The 23,064-nt window shown below is 36.6% G+C and overlaps 1 protein-coding gene across 1 annotated transcript in view; it reads left to right on the top strand.

Moving 5' to 3' along the window:
- The window catches only part of LOC133846199 (uncharacterized), a 51,188-nt gene that overhangs the window by 19,216 nt on the left and 8,908 nt on the right, over positions 1-23,064 (top strand). The window contains 6 exon segments of the mRNA XM_062281007.1: positions 18,457-18,566; positions 21,769-21,827; positions 21,916-22,100; positions 22,166-22,389; positions 22,512-22,733; positions 22,795-23,057. Of these exon segments, the coding sequence (XP_062136991.1) occupies positions 18,457-18,566; positions 21,769-21,827; positions 21,916-22,100; positions 22,166-22,389; positions 22,512-22,733; positions 22,795-23,057 (1,063 nt within the window).

Raw genomic sequence — 23,064 nt, 5'->3', positions numbered from 1 at the left:
GATTGTCAAATTAAGTTGGATGACGAACTTTGTGGTTTGGAGTTTAAGCGGCTTACGTTGACAGCGATCGCTCAATTGCGTGGGAAATCTGCGTAGATTATATAAGTCTGGCGTCTCTCCACTCCCAGCTAATCTTAGACTTTGTATTTCTTTGTGCCCCACCACACAAACATTAACCGACAATGAACGCATTAGTGAGTAATTTCCTTGCTTCCCTTTTGGTTTTATATATATTTAATTTTTTTTTTTAGCTTTTTGCACAATTATGTATGTATGTGGTTTATGCGTGTTGTATGCATATCTTTTTCGATAAAAGCAACGACAGCAACAACTTAACAATGAAAGTGTTGGTGCTGTTGACCACGCCCCAAACACACAGTGTTGCCTTTCTTTCTGGCTGTTAAATTGCTATTGGGGTCAGTTGCTTGGTGCACGCTAGCCACAACACTCACTCATACATAGCTCTATCTATATCTATGTCTGGTATTCGCTGAAAAAATAAATAACCTATTAGCACGAAGGTATTTTTTTTTTTGCGCCCAACAGCTCAAACAACAAAAAACGCAGGCCGCTTATTGATTTTCTTCATCAGCACGCGATTTTTCTTTTACTTTCGTTTGGCATAGATCGCTAACAACAAAAACACAGTCTTAATAAGCTGCTCTAACATTGAATATATATAGTACATTTCTTCTTCAATATTCTAAGTATTTTTCCTTTGCTTCATGTGGGTCAAGATTCCAAGGTTGATCGATCGATTTTCGTGTGAAATGTGTCAAAGTATTTGTACAACAATTTCTATATGAATTGCATTTCGAAGAAACTGTTGCTTAATTACGAATATTGTTCTAACCATTTATTTACACATTCCACACTTTTATAAACAGTTTCATTTCCAAATATTTTTGTGTATCAAGTTTCCCAATTTTACTGGCGATTAAGTTTCATTAAGAAGACAAAGTTCTGTCAATTAAGTGGGACTTCAACCAAATTTCTTTCTAATGAAGTGATAACTTCACATTGCAGCTCTTCTTCATTGTGGTGTATCTGTAAGTTTTCAAACAAATTTTCTGTGATTTTTATCGGTTGTAAAAATGCATCGTCAATGGCTTTGAATCGTTGTTATAATAGTTGATTATACTCTTCGGTCCGTGGCTAAAAAAAAGAGCCCATAAAATGCAAAGCACTTTGATTGCGCACCCATTAAAAAGTTTATGGCAAAAAAAGTGACCATAAAAACAATTAAGTAAAACGAAGTTCGAGCATGTTAAATAAACTGCATATATAGTATTGAGTTGGACTTCCAAGTGTTATTAGGGAGCTTTGCTGACCTCAAAAGAAACTGTCTTCGTCCGCTTCGACTCGGCTACAAAATCAAGGCAATCATTTCAAAACGATTTGCGGTTTTCAACAATAAAAATTACAAGCATATGCATTGGTTATTGGGTATTGAAGATTGAAGATTGACTGCCATTATGACAGCATCGCAGGAGTCAATGAAGATTACGCATATTGATCAAATTTTGCGAAATTCAGCGACCTTGATGTCGTTCAGCAATCAGTTGTAAACCACAAAAAGATGCCAAAGATGATGTGTGTAAAGAGTTGATTACAAAATAGGGATTTTTTCTTTACAAGTAATCCTTTAATGTGTATTTTCTGGAATTTCAGAAATTGCTTTAACATAAAAGTAATCCTTCAGTTTGAATATAATATTTTGTAGTTTAATGAAAATAGTTTTAAATTTGTATGTGACTTCCTTTGTTTAACATTTTATTATTCGCAATGTTTGCATTTTTACTTTCATTTAGTATTTTTATTATTAAATTGCAACTTTTATAATTTTTCAATAATTTGTAATGTGACATTTACTTTATTTGTCTATCATTTTATAGTTTTATTATACAAATTTGTTTATTGCTTTCTTGGTGTCAAATTTCATTAGCTGAACTTTTATAATTTTTCTATAATTTGTAAAGTGTCTTTTAATTTTTAGATTTATTTTAAAATTTATTTATTACTTCCTTGGTGTAACATTTCATTAGCGGCAACCTTTGGCTTTCTATCTACCAACTAAAACGAAGTTTTTTTTATAGTAAAATTGCATTTGAAATCAATCAAGCTCAACTTGACCTTGCCGACTCCGCTGTCAGTCTACAATTTGAACGGCCATAATCAAGAGGCAGCTGTCAGCCTGCCACACGAATGTTTTTTTCTCCTCTTAGTTTTTTCGTATATACAAATTGCAACACATTTTGCAGTTTGCCACTTGGCAACTCCGCCTCCTTCAGCAAACCAACCGAATAGTCAGAAATACCCAAAAGCGTCGGCGATTTATCAAAAATAGTTTGCAACATTTGAAGCGGTTGCATGAAATCTGCATAATATTATAAACGTGGTGGCGTCGCATTAGGCGCCTGTTGACCATTGACCATTGGCCATTGGTCATTGGCCATCCATCCATTCGTCTGGTTGCAGTATTTTTCATAAAATTCAATAAATAAATGCTGTGTTGTGTGTATGCATTATGAGAGTTGATTTATGTTTTTTTTTTGTTTGAAAATGCAATGCTGCCCGTCTTTGAAAAAGATGCAATCGACATCGACATCGAGACATCGAGACATGGAAATGGAAAGACCAACAATCAACAAGCCACAGACAAGAAACATGTGCAATTTATCATGGCCAAAGTGAAAACACGCTCAACAGAGATTAGACATTGTTTATTAGACTATAACTATTAAATGATGCTGGTCTTGGTCTTAGTCTTGGGCTGGGCCATGCTCATTAGGCCAGCAAATTATAAAGAAACGGACATTCGGGCCTTTTTTCTCTCCCTCCTCTTGTTATTCAAATTGCGGCTGAGCTGGAAAAAAAAGCGGAAAGTGATAGTGAAAAATGCTTGAGCATGACTTAACTTAAATATTTGAGTGTCGTTTTTATTATGACTGTTGTTGTTATTTTTTTGCCCTTTGTTTGCCTTTCGTTTTAATTCGGCAGAACATTTGTGCAAACAGGCGAACGGTGCGTATGATTAACGCTCGTTGATTTCGTCAGCGCATCTACAAATACATTCCTCAGCTGGGCACTAAAAATAACAACAAATTTGAACGAGTTCCCAATTTGAAATGAAAACTGTCACACACACACACACACACACACACACACACACACACAGTGGGGAAAATGAAATGTGGGTCATTTACCCGGTAGTTTCCGACCATTTTCTTTGACTGCCAAAAAAAGATATTTATATTTCGTTTTTCGTTATTTTTTTTGCCTTTATTATTACGATGATTATCTGGCTGCTTATTATTATTGTTATTGTTGTTGTCATTTGAATTGCACAAGCAACAAATCGTGGCCAAGTTTTTGGCTCGTTGCAATCAAAATATTAGTCACGCACTCAGAGAGAGAAATGTGCACAACAAGTTAGTGGAGCAAATAAATATTTACATATATAATTGAATATGCATACATATGTAGTATATATAGAGCTATATATTTTGTGTGTGAATCTGTGTGGCTATTTTGTAAGAATTCATGTCAACTGCATTAAAAATAACCACAAAATGTGAGATGCCAGAGATGAGATGAGTTGAAATGCGGAGGAGACCTGTGAACCGGGCAAAGTTACGAGCTAAAACAAATGTAGCAACATGGCTAAATGAAAGGGAAACAGCGACAATCTATCAAAAGAATAAAACTTACGAATGTGTATAGTTCAAACTGTGTGGGAAAGAAACGTTTGTCAGTTGTAAGAATTTTGGTTAAGAATCTTTTATCAAACTATCTTCAAATATGTGTCACTAAGTAATAATCTTTTAACTAAAATTTTTCGCATGCTGAACTTTGAGTCTCTTATGAGAATAGAAAGAATATAATAGACTTTTATCAAACATTTTCAAACTTTTTTCACTATTAAAATTTTGTTTAATAATCTTTGAACTAAAATTCAATCTAAAATTCTCTCATAAGTGCTTGTCACTTTTAATAATTTAGGCTAAGAATCATTGATCAAAAGTTTTTGCATTTCTCCCTTGTAGAATTTTGATTACATAATCCTTGCACTACAATATTTCACTTTGTATAACTTTGGTTTAGAATCTTTAATCTAAAATTCTCTGAGAAGTGTTTGTACCTGTTGAATTTCTATTAAGAATATTTGATCAAACTTTTGTCATTTTTAGAAGTTTAATTACTTTGGTTTGGTTTATAATTATTTATCTACCATTGTTTCACTTGTATAACATTTGTCACTTGTAGAACTTTGATTAAGAATATTTAATATTGTTTAAGAATCTATTACGAACTTGTAGAACTTTGTTTCAGTATCTTTTAATCTACAATTCTTTCATAATAGATCTCAACTGCATACCTCAATTAATACCTGTCGAGTGTAAACAACTTTTATTGCATTTCAAGTTGAACTAATTGGAACATTCAATATTTATCTCGGGGTTAATCTTGGACTTATCATTATCATCTCTGGAGAGACAATATTTATTGTTTTTGGTAACCCAATTTCTTAGGCTGCTGCTCCGCTTGACACTTTCATCTTTCCAGCTATTTTCAAGTCTAATATAATTCTACATATGTTGGAAATCTCACTGCATAAATTATTCAATTTAAAGGTTGTTTTTCGATGGTTCCACTTTTCACTGTCACTGCCCTGAAACCTTTTTTTTTGTTGGTGTGTGATGCTGGCTGGCTTTTTAAGTGCTACCGTTTTATGCATATGAATGCAAGAGCACTCTTCTGTAGAGCATTAGCATAGAAGAAGCCAAGTAGCGCACTTCCTCATCTCAAAAGCTTCTCTCTCTGTATCTCTCTTGACCTCAATCCCGAAGTCTTCCCACAGTTGCGTTTGCCATTGCAATTAACATTTTGACACTTACATTTGGCACTCGGTGCTTTAAGTTCGTTTGGTTAAGCCGCAGGAAGTGACATGTGAACACGTCGCATCGATGTAATAATAATAATGGTCGCATTTCCGTTTGCTGTGACTTTTCTCTGCTTTGCCATTGTTATAATTAACTGTGAAGCCGCACTTCTATCTCTTTTTCTCTCTCTAGCTTTGTGCTTGCGCATAATGAGTTGGCATTCTTGGCCAACGCATCCGTCGCATACAAAATCAGTTTTGTGGCTCTGCTCAGAATTCAATAAATCAAATACTTGACTTGGACTTGGAGCTGGGCACACGCACATTATGCGTTGGTATGCAACATCAAGCCAAGGGGCAAGCAACACTCTCTCGATCTATAGCCAAGGCTCTAGCTGTGTCAAAAGCGTTTAACCGTTGCTGTTGCTGTTGCTGTTGTGGTTGCTGTTGCTGCCACAGCAACAACGTGACACAATTTTCTAGCTCCGTGCGGGACAAACTCGTTTCGTTTCGAGCCCTATTAGAGTACAGGCCATCGTTGTCATTGTTGTTGCTGTTGTTGTTCCTATTTTATTGGCAGCTGAAATTATTTTTAAATGCAGTCGCTTAACAATTTGATGTGTTGCAGTCGCAGTCGCAGTCTCTCACTCTTTCAGTCAGTCACTCAGTCAAGAGGTCAAACAACTTTGTGGTTAACAACAACAACAACGAAATGCTTTGCTTTTCTTCTGATTGTTCGACATTTTCCTCCCTTCCCCCCTGTCTTGTCTAATTATTTGGTCATTTGTTGGTTTGTTTTGTTTGCACCTTGGACACAAATGCATATGGTTTCGTTTTTCCCTACCTCTCTTTCTTGCCTGTTCTTTGTAGCTCTTTCTAACCGCCGCAAGCATGACAAATTGCCTTGGAATGCGCCTTCAACTGGCATTTTTTTTTCGGTCTCTCTTTTGTTTTGAATAAAAAGAATCCAAATCGAAATAACATAAAAATATTTGCCAACTACTGAAGCGCAACCAGTGAAAAAGTCGCAATAAATCCAAATGGCATTTTCCATTTTGGCGCATTCTGCGAATTCGATGAGCCTATTTTTGACTTGATGTCTCTATTAGCGCAACGATAAGAATCGGAAATCAGCAAGCAATAACTATATCTCTAAAGTACGTGTGCTTGAGGCAGTTACGTCGTTTGACTCTTGTCTCGTCAATCCATTTGTGGACATTGATTGCAGATAAGACAAGCCTCAAAATCGAACAAGCGTTCTAATGAAATTCCCCAAATTCAGTTGAACTTGAAATATGTCCATAACCCCATAAAACTAACGATATACATCTGCAGCGTATATTCTTTATTTAATGAGTTTTTATACCCTCTATTCATTGGGTAGAAGGGTCCATGTGAGACTCTTAATCCATCTGCTTCTAAGAACTCCAAGATATCAGAGAATATAAGAGAAAAAGCCATAATTTTTATGGTATATCAATATACAAAATATACTTTCAGTATACATATGTCAGTATTTCTTCGGAATCCAATTTTTTTTGGATAGCACTTTGTATATCAATATACGTCAGTTTTTTTTAGATATATTAATTCGGTATATTTAATATAATAATACCTTAGCAGCAATATGATTAGTATGTTAATATACTATTACATGTCGATATTTTTGGTATATAAGTTTGGGATATTTATTTTTTACCATAAGGGTAATGGGAGTAGTATTTCAGTATTTTTTAGGAATATTCATTTGGTACTTTTAAATGATTATACCCTACTGTTTTCCAGTATATTAATGTGGAATGATAATACAGAACTTTTTTTTAGTACATATATAGTATTTTTTTTGGTACTGATTGTACTGTTTTACTTTTAATAAGCGGGTATCTCGTAGTAAAGCATTCTCGACTGTAGCTTTATAACTTTTTTTATGAGAAATGAGAAATGGGGAAAAGGTAAAAAATTCTTTGCGCATTCCTGAGTCATTACTTATAGCTTCCGCTAGTTTCATTTCCTTTAATGCTCATTTCTTGTTATACTTCAGTATGTTTTCTCTTGCTTTTTATCAATATCATTAACATGTCATTGTCATTGTTTAAATTTGGGGCGTGTGGCAAAGTTTTCCTCTAGCAACACACAGTAGCAGCGGCTGTCAATTAAGTTGCCTTGTGAATTGGCAAACTTATTAGCCATAATTTGCATAATTGATGGCAAAAATCATTCAGCGAATTGATGTTTACGATCATCATAATGAAGAAGCTGAACTGAGCCTCTGAAAATCTGTTGCGACATGCAACGGGAACCAGAGAAGAAGAAGCAGCAACAGCAACAGCAGCAGAGATCGACAGCAAAGTTTTTGAACTGCACAGTTCCGAGACCGAGGCAGTAAAAGTGAAAGTTCATTTGGCGAGTCAAGGCGAAAATCAAAGAGAAGATCCAAGGAGGAGGAGGACAGAGTTGACTGCAAGTTTCCTTGAGCCAGCGGGCGGGTTTCATTACCTGACAGATGTTGTTGCAGTTGCAGTTGCAACCTCAGTTGTTGTTGTTGTTGTTGTGGGTGCCGCTGCCAAATTGCGCGACTGCAGCGGCATTTGCATAAATTATTTACCATTTACCATTTAATATGGCCAGCATTGTTGGCGTCATCGTCAACGTCGTCGTCGTCGTTGTCCACGGCGTCGGCGCCATTGTCGTAATTTGTAACTAAATATGCGACGTTTGTTGGCCGTGTTGGCCAAGTTAACAACTCGTAACAACAACTCTATGCACAACTGCCACTTAGCTGCCGTTTTGCTGTCGCTTTTTTTTACAACAATATAATATTTATTTAATTTCATTAAATTTCAGCACGTCGCCAATAAGGAAGCCATAGCCAAAAAACCGAAACGTTTTTGCCACTTAGCTATTTTGGGCCTTAAACCCTTTTGGCCAAAGGCCAGTTCCGCCTTAACACAAATACATATAAGTATCTCTCGCTCTCTGTGTGTGTGTGTGTATGCGTGAAAGTAAAAATGCTAAAGAAAAGCAAAAAATTCCGAGTTTATTTTCAATTTCATTTGAGCTCGAAAAAAAAAAATGGCAAAATATTTCAACTTCAACTTCGACTTCGACTTTAACTCGAAGTTGAAGTTGAAGTTTGTCTGCCTGTTGGCTTCTGACTTTCGCATGACGAGAACGAGTTGTTCTTCCTCTTCAGCAGCATTGTTGTTGTTACAGTTGTTGTTGTGCTTTCCTGCAAACAACTTTTGGCACACCTGCCTGACTGTGAAGGAAGCCAGCTAACAATACGACTGAATGTTGCCCTTGTGCACTTCACTCTTTTCTCTTTCTCTATCTCTCTTCTCTCCCTCTCTCTCTCTCTCTCTCGCTCTCTCTAAACTTGGCCTTTTGTCGGAGCACTTCCTTTTTGGAAGAAGCCCTCGCCGCTTAATGACGCGATTTTGTTTTCATTTTTTTGTGTTCTGTTGTGTTTTGTGTTCACCACCTTGAATCGCATTTCTCAAGAAGCTCTTGCAGTGTGCTGGCTCAACAGCTGTTTACGTTTACACAATTCTTTTATATTTTATTTCATTTGTTGTGTTTCGTTGTAGTTTATTAGCTTTTTTATGGCTTTCGTTTTAATTTTATTTCGTATTCTGTGCTGTTGCTCGCTTCGCTTCGCAATGAATTATTGCAATTAAGCGCAGTTTTTTGTGGCTTTTTAAAAGCCGCCTCTTTTTTGCGTTTTGTTTTTTTCGCTCCGTCTATTTCCCTGTTGTTATTGTTTTTTTCTGTTTTTTTACCATACAAATTGGCAGCTGCGTTTAGTCCCAAAGTGGCGAGTTAGTAGCAAATATTTAATAATTACACGTTTGTTGTTGTCTCAACGCAAAAAAAAAACAAAACAAAAATTACAAAGTGTTTGCAGTTTGTTTCGCCGAAAGCGGCAATTAAAATTGTTATGCGAAGCCGGTCAAAAAGGCGGTACGCAAATTGGCAATACGCAATCATATGAGCATTTCGCTCTGCCACATTAGAATTAGATTTATGTTTCGCTTCTCACTTACAATTACTACCTGTGTGAAGTGTGCATTAAAATCTGTTAAATAGTTTTATGATTACTCAACTCGCACTTAATTAGTTTCACTTGCGACATATGGCACACAAAATGATGGTCACTGTTGAGTTGCTGTTGAAAGTCACATCAAAAATATGAATTTGTTTGTTTTGATGAAGTGCTTTTAAAACTAAACAAAATAAACAAAAGTTGAGGACAGCTTAGTTTATTATTCGTAAATGCAGTGAGAAGTAAAATGCTATTTATAAATGTGATTCATAAATTGCCAGAAATTGATTATAATTATTGCTTGATTAACTTCGATAAGCTTCGATGTTTATGCAGTTCATTTGCACAACATTTCCGTTAGATAAAGTCAAAGCCTTTGTTATGTTCTTTAAGATTTTTATACCAAAAACTCCAACTTGTTAGGGGTCTTAGTAGCTTTGACTGACAATCTGAAATATTTTTATCATCTATGGTATATTTTCACTTCTATGGTATATTTTTCCTTCAATGGTATATTTTGAATGTAATACCTGTGGTATATTTTTAGTATTTTTGTGGTATATTAATTCGGTATATTTTCAAATTAATACCGCACTATTATAGTTTTATTCATAATGTGTAGCGGGTATCTCAGAGTCGAGCACATTTAACATAACTGTATCTTTCTTATTTGTTTATGTTTGTATTCGTTCTATTTAAAATTGGTTTTAAATTACGCTTAGATTAAGATGCTATTTCTTTTTTGAAAAGAAAATTTTATGACTTTCTAGTTTTGCAATTCAATTGCCAACTTTATGTTAAATCCATTCAGTTTTATTTATACACATATTCGTTACAATCGCTGCAAAGCTTAAATGATTTGAGATATTAAATGCTTTCCACTATTGACTCAAATTACAATTGGCACAGAAAGAAAGCCATAAAAATCATTGCCTTGATCGATTGCCGTTTGATTTGTGGTATCATTCATTCACTTGTGAGTTCCATTTTGCCAATTAACTTGCAGATAAATGTTAACCACAAATTGTGCTGGCTAAACTTTTGTTAATTGGCATATTGTCATCCCAAATTGCTTTCCAGCTAACTTGTGAAAATGGGCCAAAAGTCTATGACAAGTTCTTTGCTTTGTCTGTCTGCGGTTTTCTTGGGCATTACTTAACCCGTTTTGCCACAGCACGATGAAGTTGGAGTTGGAGTTCAATGTCAGTTGAGACAAGTGCTTGGCAGACACAATAAGAGCAAAGTATGAGTACGAGTACTCGAAGCCAGGTCGGGGCAGAGCCCCATTTGAGTCACGTTATAAACAATTATGCGCAGAGCGAGAAAGAGAGAGGAGAGAGAGGATTGAACAACTGGACAAGCTGGCCATAAACCACAGACCAAAAACCAAGACAAAGGCAAAACAAAACACACTCTCTACTCCACTGTATAACACAAAAAGCAATGTGTCTAGTACATTTGCATAAACAACTTACGCACATTCCGACAGCCATTTAGCGGTAAATGGAGATAGACCTCTCCTCAGTCCAGTCTTTGCTTTGGTTTTTTTATATACCAAATATTTTGAGTTGATTTGCTTTTGATTTTGATTTGAGGCGACGCGCTGCATGCTGATGATTGGGAGCAGCAGACTAACGGTTAAAGCAGTGGGGGAGTTGGAGGAAAGGAGGAGTGAGGAGGGAAGAATCGTCGCTTGTCTTGGCCATTTAACTGACATTGAATTGAAAGTTACACAACCATTAGCCGTCTGTCGTCTGCCGTCTGGCGAAGAGCAACCAGAAATCAAGGCAAATATTTGAACATCGAGCTGGTTCGCATGGCAATTATCAGTCAGTGTTATACACTGAGAAGGGGGCGTGGCAGTGCCACATTTTGCAATATTTAGCATAAAATTGCGCAACATGCGTGTGTGTATGTGTGTGTGAGACACAATTAAAGTGAGACACAAGTCGCTGCAATTATGCAATGCATGTTTCTTTATTTTTGGGGATTGGCACCAAAAACAACAATCATAAAAAAATCAAAAATTAAAATAAATTGCAAAAAAAAACAACAAAAATGTTAAATCAAAAATGTTCATTACAGCAAACAACAAAAGCGTTTTGAGTTAAAATGTGCAAATAAAAAGTGTGAATAGATTTCAATCGACTAAAACTTGTGAGTGAGCAAAGCAAACGAAAAGATTTTTTTGTGTGGCCAAAATGATTGTGAAAATGGAACCCGACGAACTAATCACCTTTCGTGTGCAGTATTTGCTCGACAGCGATCCGCTAACGGCGACCACAGCGTTTCCATGCCCAGTGCGTGCTCCGACCTACGCGTTTACCACAACAATGCCGCTGGCCACGCAGCTGGGCACGATCCTGAGGCTGCTCAATGCACCGCATAGCGTAAGGATTAAACTCTTCTCTTTTACCCCATTAAGATTAAAGCATAATCCCATTAAATGCGATGTGCACGTACACGTGCCCACATATTTACTCGTACAATCCCAAAACAAAAAGATAAACAAACAGGAAAGCTATGGTCGAGTATGCTCGACTGCGAAATACCCGCTATCCGTTTTTAATGAAACAATGCAAGACAATATTTAAATATAGCAAATATAAATACTGAAAAAATGCTGATATGAATATTTAGTATATTAATATAATATTGTTATTGTTATTATTGGTATTATGATTAAAATATACAATACCGACAAAATACTGAAACATATTTAGTATAAACTATTATTACTACGGCATAATAATTAAAATATACAAAATTCAATAACGAAAAAATACTAAAACATACATATGGTATATTAATTAATATATTAATACTATTATTACGATATTAACATATAAAAATATCAAGTTAATATACCAACAAAATACAGAAAGATTTCTTCATATATATTTAGTATATCAAAATACTACTACATTCAAAATATACCATTGAGCATAAAATATACCATAGCAGGCGAATATGTCTATATCGTCTCGGTTCGGCACGAAGTTATAATACCCGTCTTCCCAGATGGGTAACGGGTATAGAAATCTGAAAAAACAATGCGCTAAAGCTTTGTCCAAGAAACTTATCTGCGGAACCTTATCAGCTTGGGATCTTCCACGTTTCTCTTTTGTTTTGAGTTAGCTTAAATGGTATTTGACTTTTTTTGACGGTTGTTGTGTTTCGCAAATTTACACACACTAACTCAAATGATTATCTATAGTTTACTTTCATATGAGGCAATATCAAGATCTTTATTCAAGTTTTTCGTATTTTTGCATAATTATTTTTTTTTTGCCGAAGGTCTTTGATTTTGATATTTATTTGAGAAGATCGCGATTAGTGTTTTGTCTCCATTTTGACTACTGGTCTAGAACGGGATATTATTTATTTATTAGTTTTTTGTCGGTTCTAAAACACTGACTCATAGTGAAGCTCACGAACAATACATAAAGAAATGTCAACTCTCAACAATTGCTGACAAGTGAGCAATTTATTTCAAAATATAGTATATTAATGACTGCAAAATAATTAATGGTTTTAGAACACTGAGAATAGACTTTCAGAACTGACTGTTACTTGCCAAATTTGCTTCCCAGTGTCGAGTTAAAATTTATATAGTGGCTCAGGCAACATTTGACTGCGATTTGCATAGCGTGTTTAGACAACATCATCGATTATATTAGATATAAATCTATATGTATAACGATAATTATAGCCATGTTTTTGTTATAGATACAAGTTCAAAGGCAAAACGAAAGACCAAATACAATTGCAGCACATGGTGATAGATGCTGGTCAAAGTAGCAGAACAAATAAACTTTTGAAGGTTAGACGCATACTATTTGCGTAGACTCTGTGATGGGCGTTCGAATGGAAAAACCACAATACAAGCATAGTAATAATAACAGCTGAAACATTTACAAAATGGTAATTGGTAAATATAAACTTGAACTTAAGCAAACAAACCGACTGACGGACAAAGCAAACGATGAGTTTGCATAGCAAATAAAAGAAGACACAAGACAGCTAAATGAAGCAAAGGGAAGGGAAGGGATGAATGTGAGAGAGAGAGAGAGGGGAATGGGGAGCTGTTCTAGCTGCCACTTATTATATTTTATTGTTGTTAAACATTTTACGAATGATCCATTGCAACGCAGAGCCAAGACAATGGCTTCACTAGAGCTTGCAACGCTTGGGGCTAACTTATTGCTATCGCACAATCAGTTGCAACTAATAGGAAGTTGGGGCAACGAGAAGAAAGAAAGAGAAACAAGGCAAAGATCTCAAACAGCACTTTTCGTATTGTGAAAGCCTTGGTCAGCAATTATCTAAGTCGCTGCCATTGTTCGTACCGCCGATCTCTTGACTTTGACTAATTTGCAAATGCAACAAGGCAGAGCATCGAGAGTAGAGAGTGGAGAGGCAATATCCAGGCAAAGCATTGATCGTGCACCATCCATGCAACATGCAACCAGGTTGCACTCGATGCAGTGGCCCCCATTGCCTGTCATCTGTCATCCAGTCGATGCTGTAGCTGAATCTCGAAGCTGTTGCTGTTGCTGTGTTTGCAAGGATACGTAAATCTTGACAAGCGGCAGCAATAAATTCTAATGAGCAAATCGCAAAAGGAAATGCAACGTTCTCGTTTTAGTTTTGCCGTCTTTCGCTGTCTTGGGTCAGGATGTTGTCGTAGGCAGATTTATGTGGCAGGCGCGGCAGCTGTGAATGCCATTTGTCCAATTAGTCAGCCCAGGGAACAGACCCGAACCGAAGTACAACCCCGCTACACAGATGCAGATACAGATACAAATATAGAGATACAGATAGTGAGAGAGGGAGAGGTAGAGGGAGACTCGCACATGCAACTTGTTAAATTTAGCGCATTACAATCGATTCATAAATTTTCGCCTTGTATGTTACCTCCGTTGAGGTTGATGTTGATGTCTAATCTGCGATGATGTCATTGAGCTTCCAGCTCTCAATACTCAACTCAACTGAACTCAACTCGTATAGCAAAAATACAACTATAAATAATCATTTTTCGTTGCGGTCAATCGACACAGCCTTCTTTTTTTATTGTATTTTATGTTATGCTTTTTTCTTGTTGTTTATTTTGATTGTATTGAATTATTCTTGTTGCCTTTTTCACTCTTTTTTTTTCGCCAATTGCTGTGGCTTTTTGCACGTCACCTCACACGGCGCAACAACGGAAAACAACAACAATCAAAATCGCTGTGTCTAGATAAGCATATAAAGTGTTCGAGCCCAATCAGCAGAGAGCTAAACAGCACAAAAAATAGAAATACATTTAAATCGAGAATAGAACAAAAGACAAATGATCAATGATTTGTTAGCGGCCCAGTAAACAAGCACAAAAGGAAACCAATCGAATTTTCTACCCTTGTATTGTCCAAAAATGATGTCATTCAGTTTTTAAAATATAATTTCATTAGTTTGTGTTTAAAAAAAACTATAATATTTTGGTTGTCTTGTGAAATTTTCCCTTCTTGTGCAAACAAACTGTGTGCAGATTGATGCTATATTAAGCATACGCCACATTGTCCCGCTTTGACTTACGCATCGTTTTTTAGCACGCGTCTTGTTTACTCTAACAATTTGCATAGTTGCCACAGTTGACTCAGCATCCATCAAAGTCGCTCTGAGGGAAACTTTAAAAGTCATGCTTTGTTGGGGAAGGTTTCCATTTCAATTAGCATTCCTTATTTTTTATTTCATTTATTTCGTTTTTCGTTCAACTTTTTTTTTGCGGTCAACTTGAGGTCAATTAACTCTCTGGCAATGCGGCATTGATTGGAAAGCAAAAGTGTGGGCCATTCATCAACATCACGTTTCAAGCGAGGTGAAAAATGTATAAAAATATCACACACAAAAAATACAACAGAAAATCATTTAAGAGCTTGTAATAAATTTGCCATAAAACTCGTGCTTAAGCAGCAGATTAAATTAACTTTAAAAAGTTAAGTTGCGTTTCATGCTTGTTGAAGTTGTTAGGTAATTTATTAGTATAGTTTGTATTTTATTTATTTACTTTAATTTTCAATTTACAATTTAATTGAGACATTTAAATAAAATTGGAATTACCTATTCAATGTAAACAAAATATTTGCAGATTTGCATTTTAAGTAAGACATATAATAAAATTTGAATTACCTTTGAAATGTAATCAACATAAAAATGTTTAGAGAGATTAGCAAAACGTAATTTGATACATTGTTTGCAATAATTATTTATGCAAAGTTAAATTGGATTTACAAAACATTGTTGTCCACTCCTTTTATTATTCATTTAATATTTTTGTAATATTTGGCATAGTTTTATTATCAATCAATAATATTTTTTATTTGCCAAACATATCAAATTTTTGAGCTCGCACATTTTCTCCCCTCCAAAATTATTATGCTCGTTGCCTTAACTGTGTCAATAGCCGCATTTATGAGTTTGGCACTCGCTCGTCTATGTGTGTGCTTCTGTCCATGTGTGTGTCTGTGTGCGAATTCAATTTGATTAAAAATCTTGTCATGCTTCAGTCAAAAAATCAACAGAAAAACGAAGCCGCCGCCTTTATAAAAAAAATATACAACGAATCGACAAAATTTGCATAGGGCTGTGAATGAAGTATGTAAAAAGCACAGCAACGAAAATAAATAAATATCTACAGCGAAGTCGATATAGTTTTTGGCCAAAAACTAAACAATGATACCTGAGGTTATTTACGATTTCTTTTGTATGCCAAACACTTGCTTTGGTTTTAATTGCCGTCACCGCATCGCTTATATAAAATATATATTGCTTTAAGTTATGCATAAAAGTTCACACATCATTTTGAATATATGTTGTTACGTGATCTTGTTGGCTGTGAGTATTAACAAATAAGCCTATCTCCCAACACCTACACAAACAAAATGCTCTAGAAAGTTTTCAAGTGCTAATAGTGAATACTGATTCAGCATTCAGGAAGTTTAATTTGTTCGTAGAATGAAATTTTACTCATTCCATGTTTGATAAGCTGTTGCTGTGAGTTGCGGCAGACAGCTTGTCCCCGCTCTATAAATACGTTGTTCAATCATTTAGTTGTTTACCCGCATTGCCGATTCATCTAATTTTTGACAAAATTAACTAGTCAGTAATACTTGTGGCTTGAGTATTTGCATTCATCAGCAACACTAAGTATAGGGATTTGTACAGATAAGGTGTGAAATAATAATATATTACTAATTAATCTCACTTCAAAGTGACGAGAATTGTATTACGATATACTCGATAAGCCAACACTATGTTAATGACCCAAAAGTGTCGCATTCAAAGTCATGTTTGTTCGCTACTTTTCGGTTTTGTAAACAAATTCAAGCAATAAGCATACAAATATCATATTTTATTTCAGTTTATGATCATTTTTTTCAAAGATATAATCGTCTGATAAAAGCAAAATCACTTCCTATCAGATCGTTAGTTGGCATTCAATCCCAAAGTTTATGACGGCAATATGAATATATTTAGTTTTCATAAAAATGCTGCATTTTTCACTACTTTGTTGTTCATTTGTGTCATAAATATTGTTAGTTTAATACTTGTATTTGTTACTGTTATTCGATAAGACTAAATAGCTAATAAAAATATAAATAATATATGTGATATTATACCATTTACATATGTATATGAGATTATCTTTGATATTGCAGTATAAACATTGTTAGTATTTATTAAGCTATATTTTTATGTGTTATTTTAAATATAATCTTAGTAAATATTAGCAAGAAATAAAACACTCGTATCTGTTGCTAATATTTACTAAGCTAATATATAAAACATAAACACATAAAATAGCCTTTAAATAGCCCACTTAATTTCATTAAATTGACAGAGTTTATCTTATATTTTAAAGATAATAAACCAGCACATAATATACTATATATTTGTTTCAAATTTCTGCCTAGTCCACTTCCGTATATTTTGACCTCTATGGTATATTTTGAATGTATTGCTATATCGATATACCAAGTGTATTTGGTATATTTTAGTATATATATGATTTTATGGGAAGATGGGTAGCGGGTAATTCAAAGTCAAGCACACCCGACTGAAGCTTATCTGTTATTTTATTATACAACCTAAAGAAGATTAATACATTTCTTTTAATGATACATCTAACTACACTTTTATTCGTATATCAAATATTTTATATATATTTACATATTTTAATATTTATAAGTATCACTTTACCTTGGGCTAAATTAGAAATATAGAAATTGAATATTTCTTAGCCAAAAATACTTGTTGTTTATTTGATTTCCAAATGCATTAGATAATTTGCTTGAAATAAATCTATTCTTGGCAGTCGCGCCTTTAAAAGTCATTGACTGCCAACGTCTGCCAAAGCTTTTAATTTAGCAAATGGCCAAATGGCAAAATGGCAACACAAAAACTGGCCAAATTGCCTCTGGGTGCAGCGTCAAAAGTTATGAAAGACAAGAACCTTTGGGGCACGCGATGCAGCTTTGTTTTCTCTTTTCTTTTCTTCTCGTTTCTTTTCTTTTCTTTGTGTGCTTCACTTGGACTGCTATTCTTCTGGGTAGTTGTAGTTGGGGGTGTGTCCAAATTGAAGCATCGATAGAGAGTCTCAGCAGAAGAAGACGCGAAGCAGACACAAGCTAATTCCTTTTCGTCGGGGCGTTAACCAAGCAAATAGGCGTATGTGTAATCTTTACCCGGATGAGATGGCCAAGATTTGCTGCTGGCCAAGAGCAATTGCTGCGGCTGCTGCTCGGTCTGTTGTCTGTTGGTATTTCATTTTTTTTCACACATTAAGCAAGCGTCGACACACATAATTTCATGTTGTCCGGTAATTGTTCTGTAAATGCACAAATAATTACTTTCAATGCGCCAATAAAAAAATCCAGAAGATCAACACAGAAAAGAGAGAGGGAGGGAGAAAGAGGAAAGCTTTTGCTTTTGCGTCTGCTTTGTGCACGCAGCAGGAGAAGCCTGACTTGAGATTTGATCAATCAAGCACTTGGCCATGGCAATCAGCTCAGCTCAGCTCAGTTTGCTTTTCAAAACTGAAAACTGAAAGCATTGCGGAGAAAAGTAGGTGACCATCCACAGCAGCTGAAGAAGCAGAAGCGGCAGTAAAAATGCAACTGCTGCAGTAGAAGGCGATGACGATGAGACGTCATCATTGCCATCATCATCATCGTCATCATCGTGTTTGTGGTGCGAGTTGTGGCTGTGGCCATCAACAACAACAACAACGTTGAACGCCTAAACGAAATCGTCTGCCAACGTCGACGCGACTTTCGATGCAACCGTCACTCACTCACAAAATGTTCTATGGTCGTTGGCATCTGCATCTTTCTCTTTCTCTTTTTCTCTTTTTTTTTTGTGGCCTGGCCATAAACAACTTTTACTGCGTAGCGCAGTAGTCGAACTTACTTTTAGCTTTAGCTTTAGCTTTAATTATAATTGCAATCGCAATTTGCTGAACTTTGTCTCCGCAATTCTCTTTTTCTTTTTGCAGATCGACGATGCTGCTATTCAGGTGTTTAAGGATGGCGAATATGGCGCCTACTTGGATCTGGAGTCATCTCTCGCCGAGCAGACTGAAGAGATTGAGGGACTGCAAGCGAGGTGAGTAACAAGAACTAATGACTCAAGTCAACCCACACAACAAGCAACAAAAGTAACTGCAGCTGCAACTAGAGAGACTCCCACACAGTTTAATTGGCAATTGGTTTTATGCGATGATTTATGAACAAACTGTGTGCAAAAAAAAATAATAATAATATTATTATTGTCAGCGATTTTCACTTTTTTGCAACCGCTTTACCTTGAACCCAATTTTATTTGGAAAGCGGCAGGAAATGCAAATGCCAATGAAAATCGAAATGCAAAATGCGAAATGCGAAATGGAAATGGATGTTATGTTTGATACGGATATGTTGCGGGCAGCTCTGGGTTTCTGGGGCAGCTGCCTCGTGGGTGGCTGTGGCCTTTCACCACAGACACTATTACACGCTGTCTGTCTGTCTGTGCTGCAAGGCGCTTTGGATAATAAAGATATTGCCTGTCTGCTGGCCACATATAAAAAATGTCGCTATCTGTGGCACAGGAAACTGCGGCTACAAGTCTGCTCTCCTCTTCTCTTCCTTCTCTCCCACCTGACTGCTCCGTGCTCAATCAACTCACAGACAGATATATTTTTGCATTTGCATTTGCTGCATGCCTCCGCGACGTGCAACTTGTTGCGATTTTTTCGGCTGCCACATGCATTTAATTTGCATTTACTCGTAATCCGCAAAACAAACGCGAAAAAATCGAAAAAGCAGTCTAAATATAAACCGTGGGCAATGTGTCGTTATATTTTTATGCATGTTATGTGCATATTTCTCTCTTTGAGCTCAGCTCACAAACAACAGCACAAAAGCATCAACTTGTGTCTGGTCTATAAGTCACTCTGGAATGCCCTGCGTGTCGCGTCTTGAAGCTATGACGTGGCATGCCTCAAGGCGTTGCTGGCAAACGGCGGCGACACAATTCTCACACACTGAAAAGTGATCAATGGTAGCAAAAGCAATGCCAGATATTTATGGCATTTTAAGGAAGTCGAGGATTAGCGAATTTATTGTGGGAGTGCGAATAAAGAAGGATTATTTATTGTTATGAAGTATAACTGCAAAATGTACTACTTGAATCTAGCTTTAGGATTAATATATTACATATTTGTTGTTTGGAAAGAAGAAAGAAATGAAAAAATATTAAACTGGAATTAATATATTCCATATGTATGTCAACAACATTCAATACACAAAATAATTATTATTAGAGTTCTAAATTACATACCGTTAGCTCAGAATATTTCAAATTTATTTCTTATTTCAACAAATTTAAAATTTAATTCCTCGAATTTTCACATAGAAGCTTCAATTTTTATGTAAAATATGATAATGTTCAAAGCTATTGTTTCACAAACTTATATTTATTTGATAGCAACAAAATAACATTTATTACTACTATTTATTTCAACAAATTACAGTACTTCAGTTGAAGAATATGGTATTTTAAACTACATTTCATGATAATAAAAAAAGTTGGGAAACATTTTATTTAGTTAGATGGCAATTTAAAAGCAAATTTCTTTTCAACGAGTTATTTCCTTAAATTTGTTCATAAATGAATAGCTTCATTATGTGATGGTTAACTACAATACACTTTCAGCTAAGGAATATTATATCACAAGCATTTCGTAATATAAATAAATAAGACATGTTTTAGTTCTAAATTTCATATTTGCATTAGCAGTTACATATGTATCTGTAAATAATTTTATGGCAGCAATGGCAAATTTATTTCATATTTCAACAATTTTGCACTTAATATTGAAATTACTTCCTCGCACTTTTAAGTAAAAGAATATCTTATAATTCCTTAAAAATTGATAATGAATGTTGGTCAACTAAAATGTATTTTAGTTAAAAAACAATGTGAATAGAAACTTGTATCTTACGACACACTTTCATGCTAAGCAAACAAGCTCTCTACTGCTTTTATTCAATTCAAGCAAGTTCGGAAGTTTACAAAGTACAAAGTTCTTTCTGAAGAAGTACAATTATATTGCATATTCCAACGGTGTTGTTGTGTATACACATTTGTCTTTGCCATAACTGTTGCTGGTTGCTGGTTGTTGGTTGTTGGTTGTCTGTGGTTGTGGCCAGGCCACAAAGAACGTGATGTCAGTGGCAAGGGCGCGACTAAAGTACTTGCAGCCAAAGTACGCGTCAGGCCAGGGGCCAAGTATGGCAACCGGCAACTGGCAAATGGCAGCTTCGAAGTGGCAAGTGGGAAGCTAATGACCTGCTTGGGGGCTAGATAATGGGATTAAAAAGATAGTTGAAGTGTCCTGCCACAAAGTACCAGAATGCGCTCGAGGCAGAAGGCACAAGGTAGAAGCAAAAGCAGAAGTCTACCTGACTTTCACTGGTTTCAATTTACGATGATCATCAAGTCGGATGTCTTCTATAAAAAAAATTATAATGCAACTGTCGCCATCGCCATGTGGAGAACTGAGCAAATTGCTGGCAGTTAGCCAGGAGTTAGTTGTAGACGCTACTCCAGTTACTTGGCGCCAATGAGTGTGTGTGTGTGTTGTCAGAGGAGGAGGAGGAGGAGTTGGAGTAGGAACACTCTTGGGCTGCCTGCTCACTAATCATGCTTATCGTATTAGTCATGGAAGCGCGCTCGCATGCAAATCATTCGCCTCAGTTCGCATCAAAATTCCACAAGCACGGGCACGGGGCGAACATTGGGTCGATGGCTTGATGTCTCGATGGTTGTGGCTTGTCAATCTGCAACTCAGCCACAGACACAACTACACAGAGGCAGGTGTGGCTGTGTGTGCAGCTTTGAGTCAAGTTGAGTTGAGTGAAGAATCGAGTTGTGTGAGAGAGAGAGAGAGAGAGACACACACAAACGCAAACACAAATACACACATTGCATTATGAATTCTTGGCTCGACTTATTGGCGGCTACGTTCACTCTGATGCTTCATAGTCCATTTTCAATTATCTGCGTCGTTTGTTATTACTTTTATTATGGCCAACACAACTGGGCAGCAGCCTCAGCAGCAAGCAGAGGGTAATCAATGTTCTTAACTGGTCAATGAACCATTCAAGCGACCAACCATCGCATCGTATCGCATATCCCCCATTGTGTTTTACTTTTACTATAGTTTTGTACCCCGCGCTCGCCTTTTGTTTTGTTGCCATTGCTAATGAAATTACATAGAAAATTAATTTCAATTTTTTTATTATCTTCTCCCTCCTCTACTTCTCAGTCGCAAAAACTCGCTGGTGGTGCGCACACAGCTGAGCGTACGCGTTCAGGCCATTATTGGTAAGTATTGTGCTTGGACTTTAGATTCAAATCTAGCGTTACGTATACGCCTCATTGACCTATTGCTTTTCCTACACTCTCCACACAGAGAAACTACTCTCATCAGAGGGCAGCGATTTGCGTCGTGCACTATTCTCTCTCAAACAGGTGTTCCAAGAGGATAAGGATCTCGTGCATGCCTTTGTCGCACTGGGCGGTCTCAATTGTCTGGTGCGCGTTGGCAATTGTGCCGATCAGAACTATCAAAACTATATACTGCGTGCCCTGGGACAGGTAAGCAAAGCGAAACGAACTTATTGCTCATTGGGCACGAGTCAAAGCCTATTAATTCGTTGCAGGTAATGCTCTATGTGGACGGCATGAATGGCGTTATGAAGCATCAGCCCACCATGGAGTGGCTCTATTCATTGATCGCATCCAATTACCGTTCGGTTGTGAAGACGGCGCTCAAGCTCTTGCTCGTGTTCGTCGAGTATGCCGAGTCCAATTGCTATGTGCTTGTGAGCGCCATTCATGCAGTGGACGCTGCCCAAGGTACAGCGCCATGGACAAATATAATGAGGTAAGCCAAAAAAGTGTTGCCTGCTTTTAGGCTGCAAGTGTAAGCAAAAAGTGTAACCTGCTTTTAGGTTGTACATATTAATGCTATGCGATAGTTTATTAAATTTGACTTTACTTTTTCAGACTGTTGAAGGACTATGATAACGCAGATGCAGAGCTGGTGATTTATGCTACTTCTCTCATAAATAAAACGCTTGCTGGGCTGACAGATCAAGATAGTTTCTATGATGAAAGTGATCTTCTGGAACAACAGGGCATGGAGGCAGTGATACTACGCTACATGTCCAAGCCAGGCACAGATATGGATCTGTTAGATCAGCTGCAGCTGTACGAGGCGGTTTTAAAGTGAGTTAATGTCTTAATTATATAATGCAGTTTTATAATTATATTTATTCATGACACACAGATTCGAGGATGGCGAGTCGGATGGCCAGCGATTGCCACAGAATTCTATGCGCAAGACTCAACGCAATCGTCCTGGCACTGGAACCGCAGAACGTCGCAAGTCGCGTCGCCACAGCACCGACAATAGCCCGGCGCCATTGACCAAAGTGCTGCCGACCACAGTGCTGAGAATGACGCCAACGCAGGCCACGCTCGATGAGGACGACAGCTCCGGCTCGACCAACTCCACAGAGTTCAGTGGCGGACTGTTTCAGGAGAAGAAACGTAAGTT

Source organism: Drosophila sulfurigaster, chromosome 3, assembly GCF_023558435.1.
Source record: "Drosophila sulfurigaster albostrigata strain 15112-1811.04 chromosome 3, ASM2355843v2, whole genome shotgun sequence".
NCBI lineage: Eukaryota > Metazoa > Arthropoda > Insecta > Diptera > Drosophilidae > Drosophila > Drosophila sulfurigaster.
The sequence above is the reverse complement of the archived record's forward strand: the minus strand, read 5'-3'. Positions and strand labels throughout refer to the sequence as shown.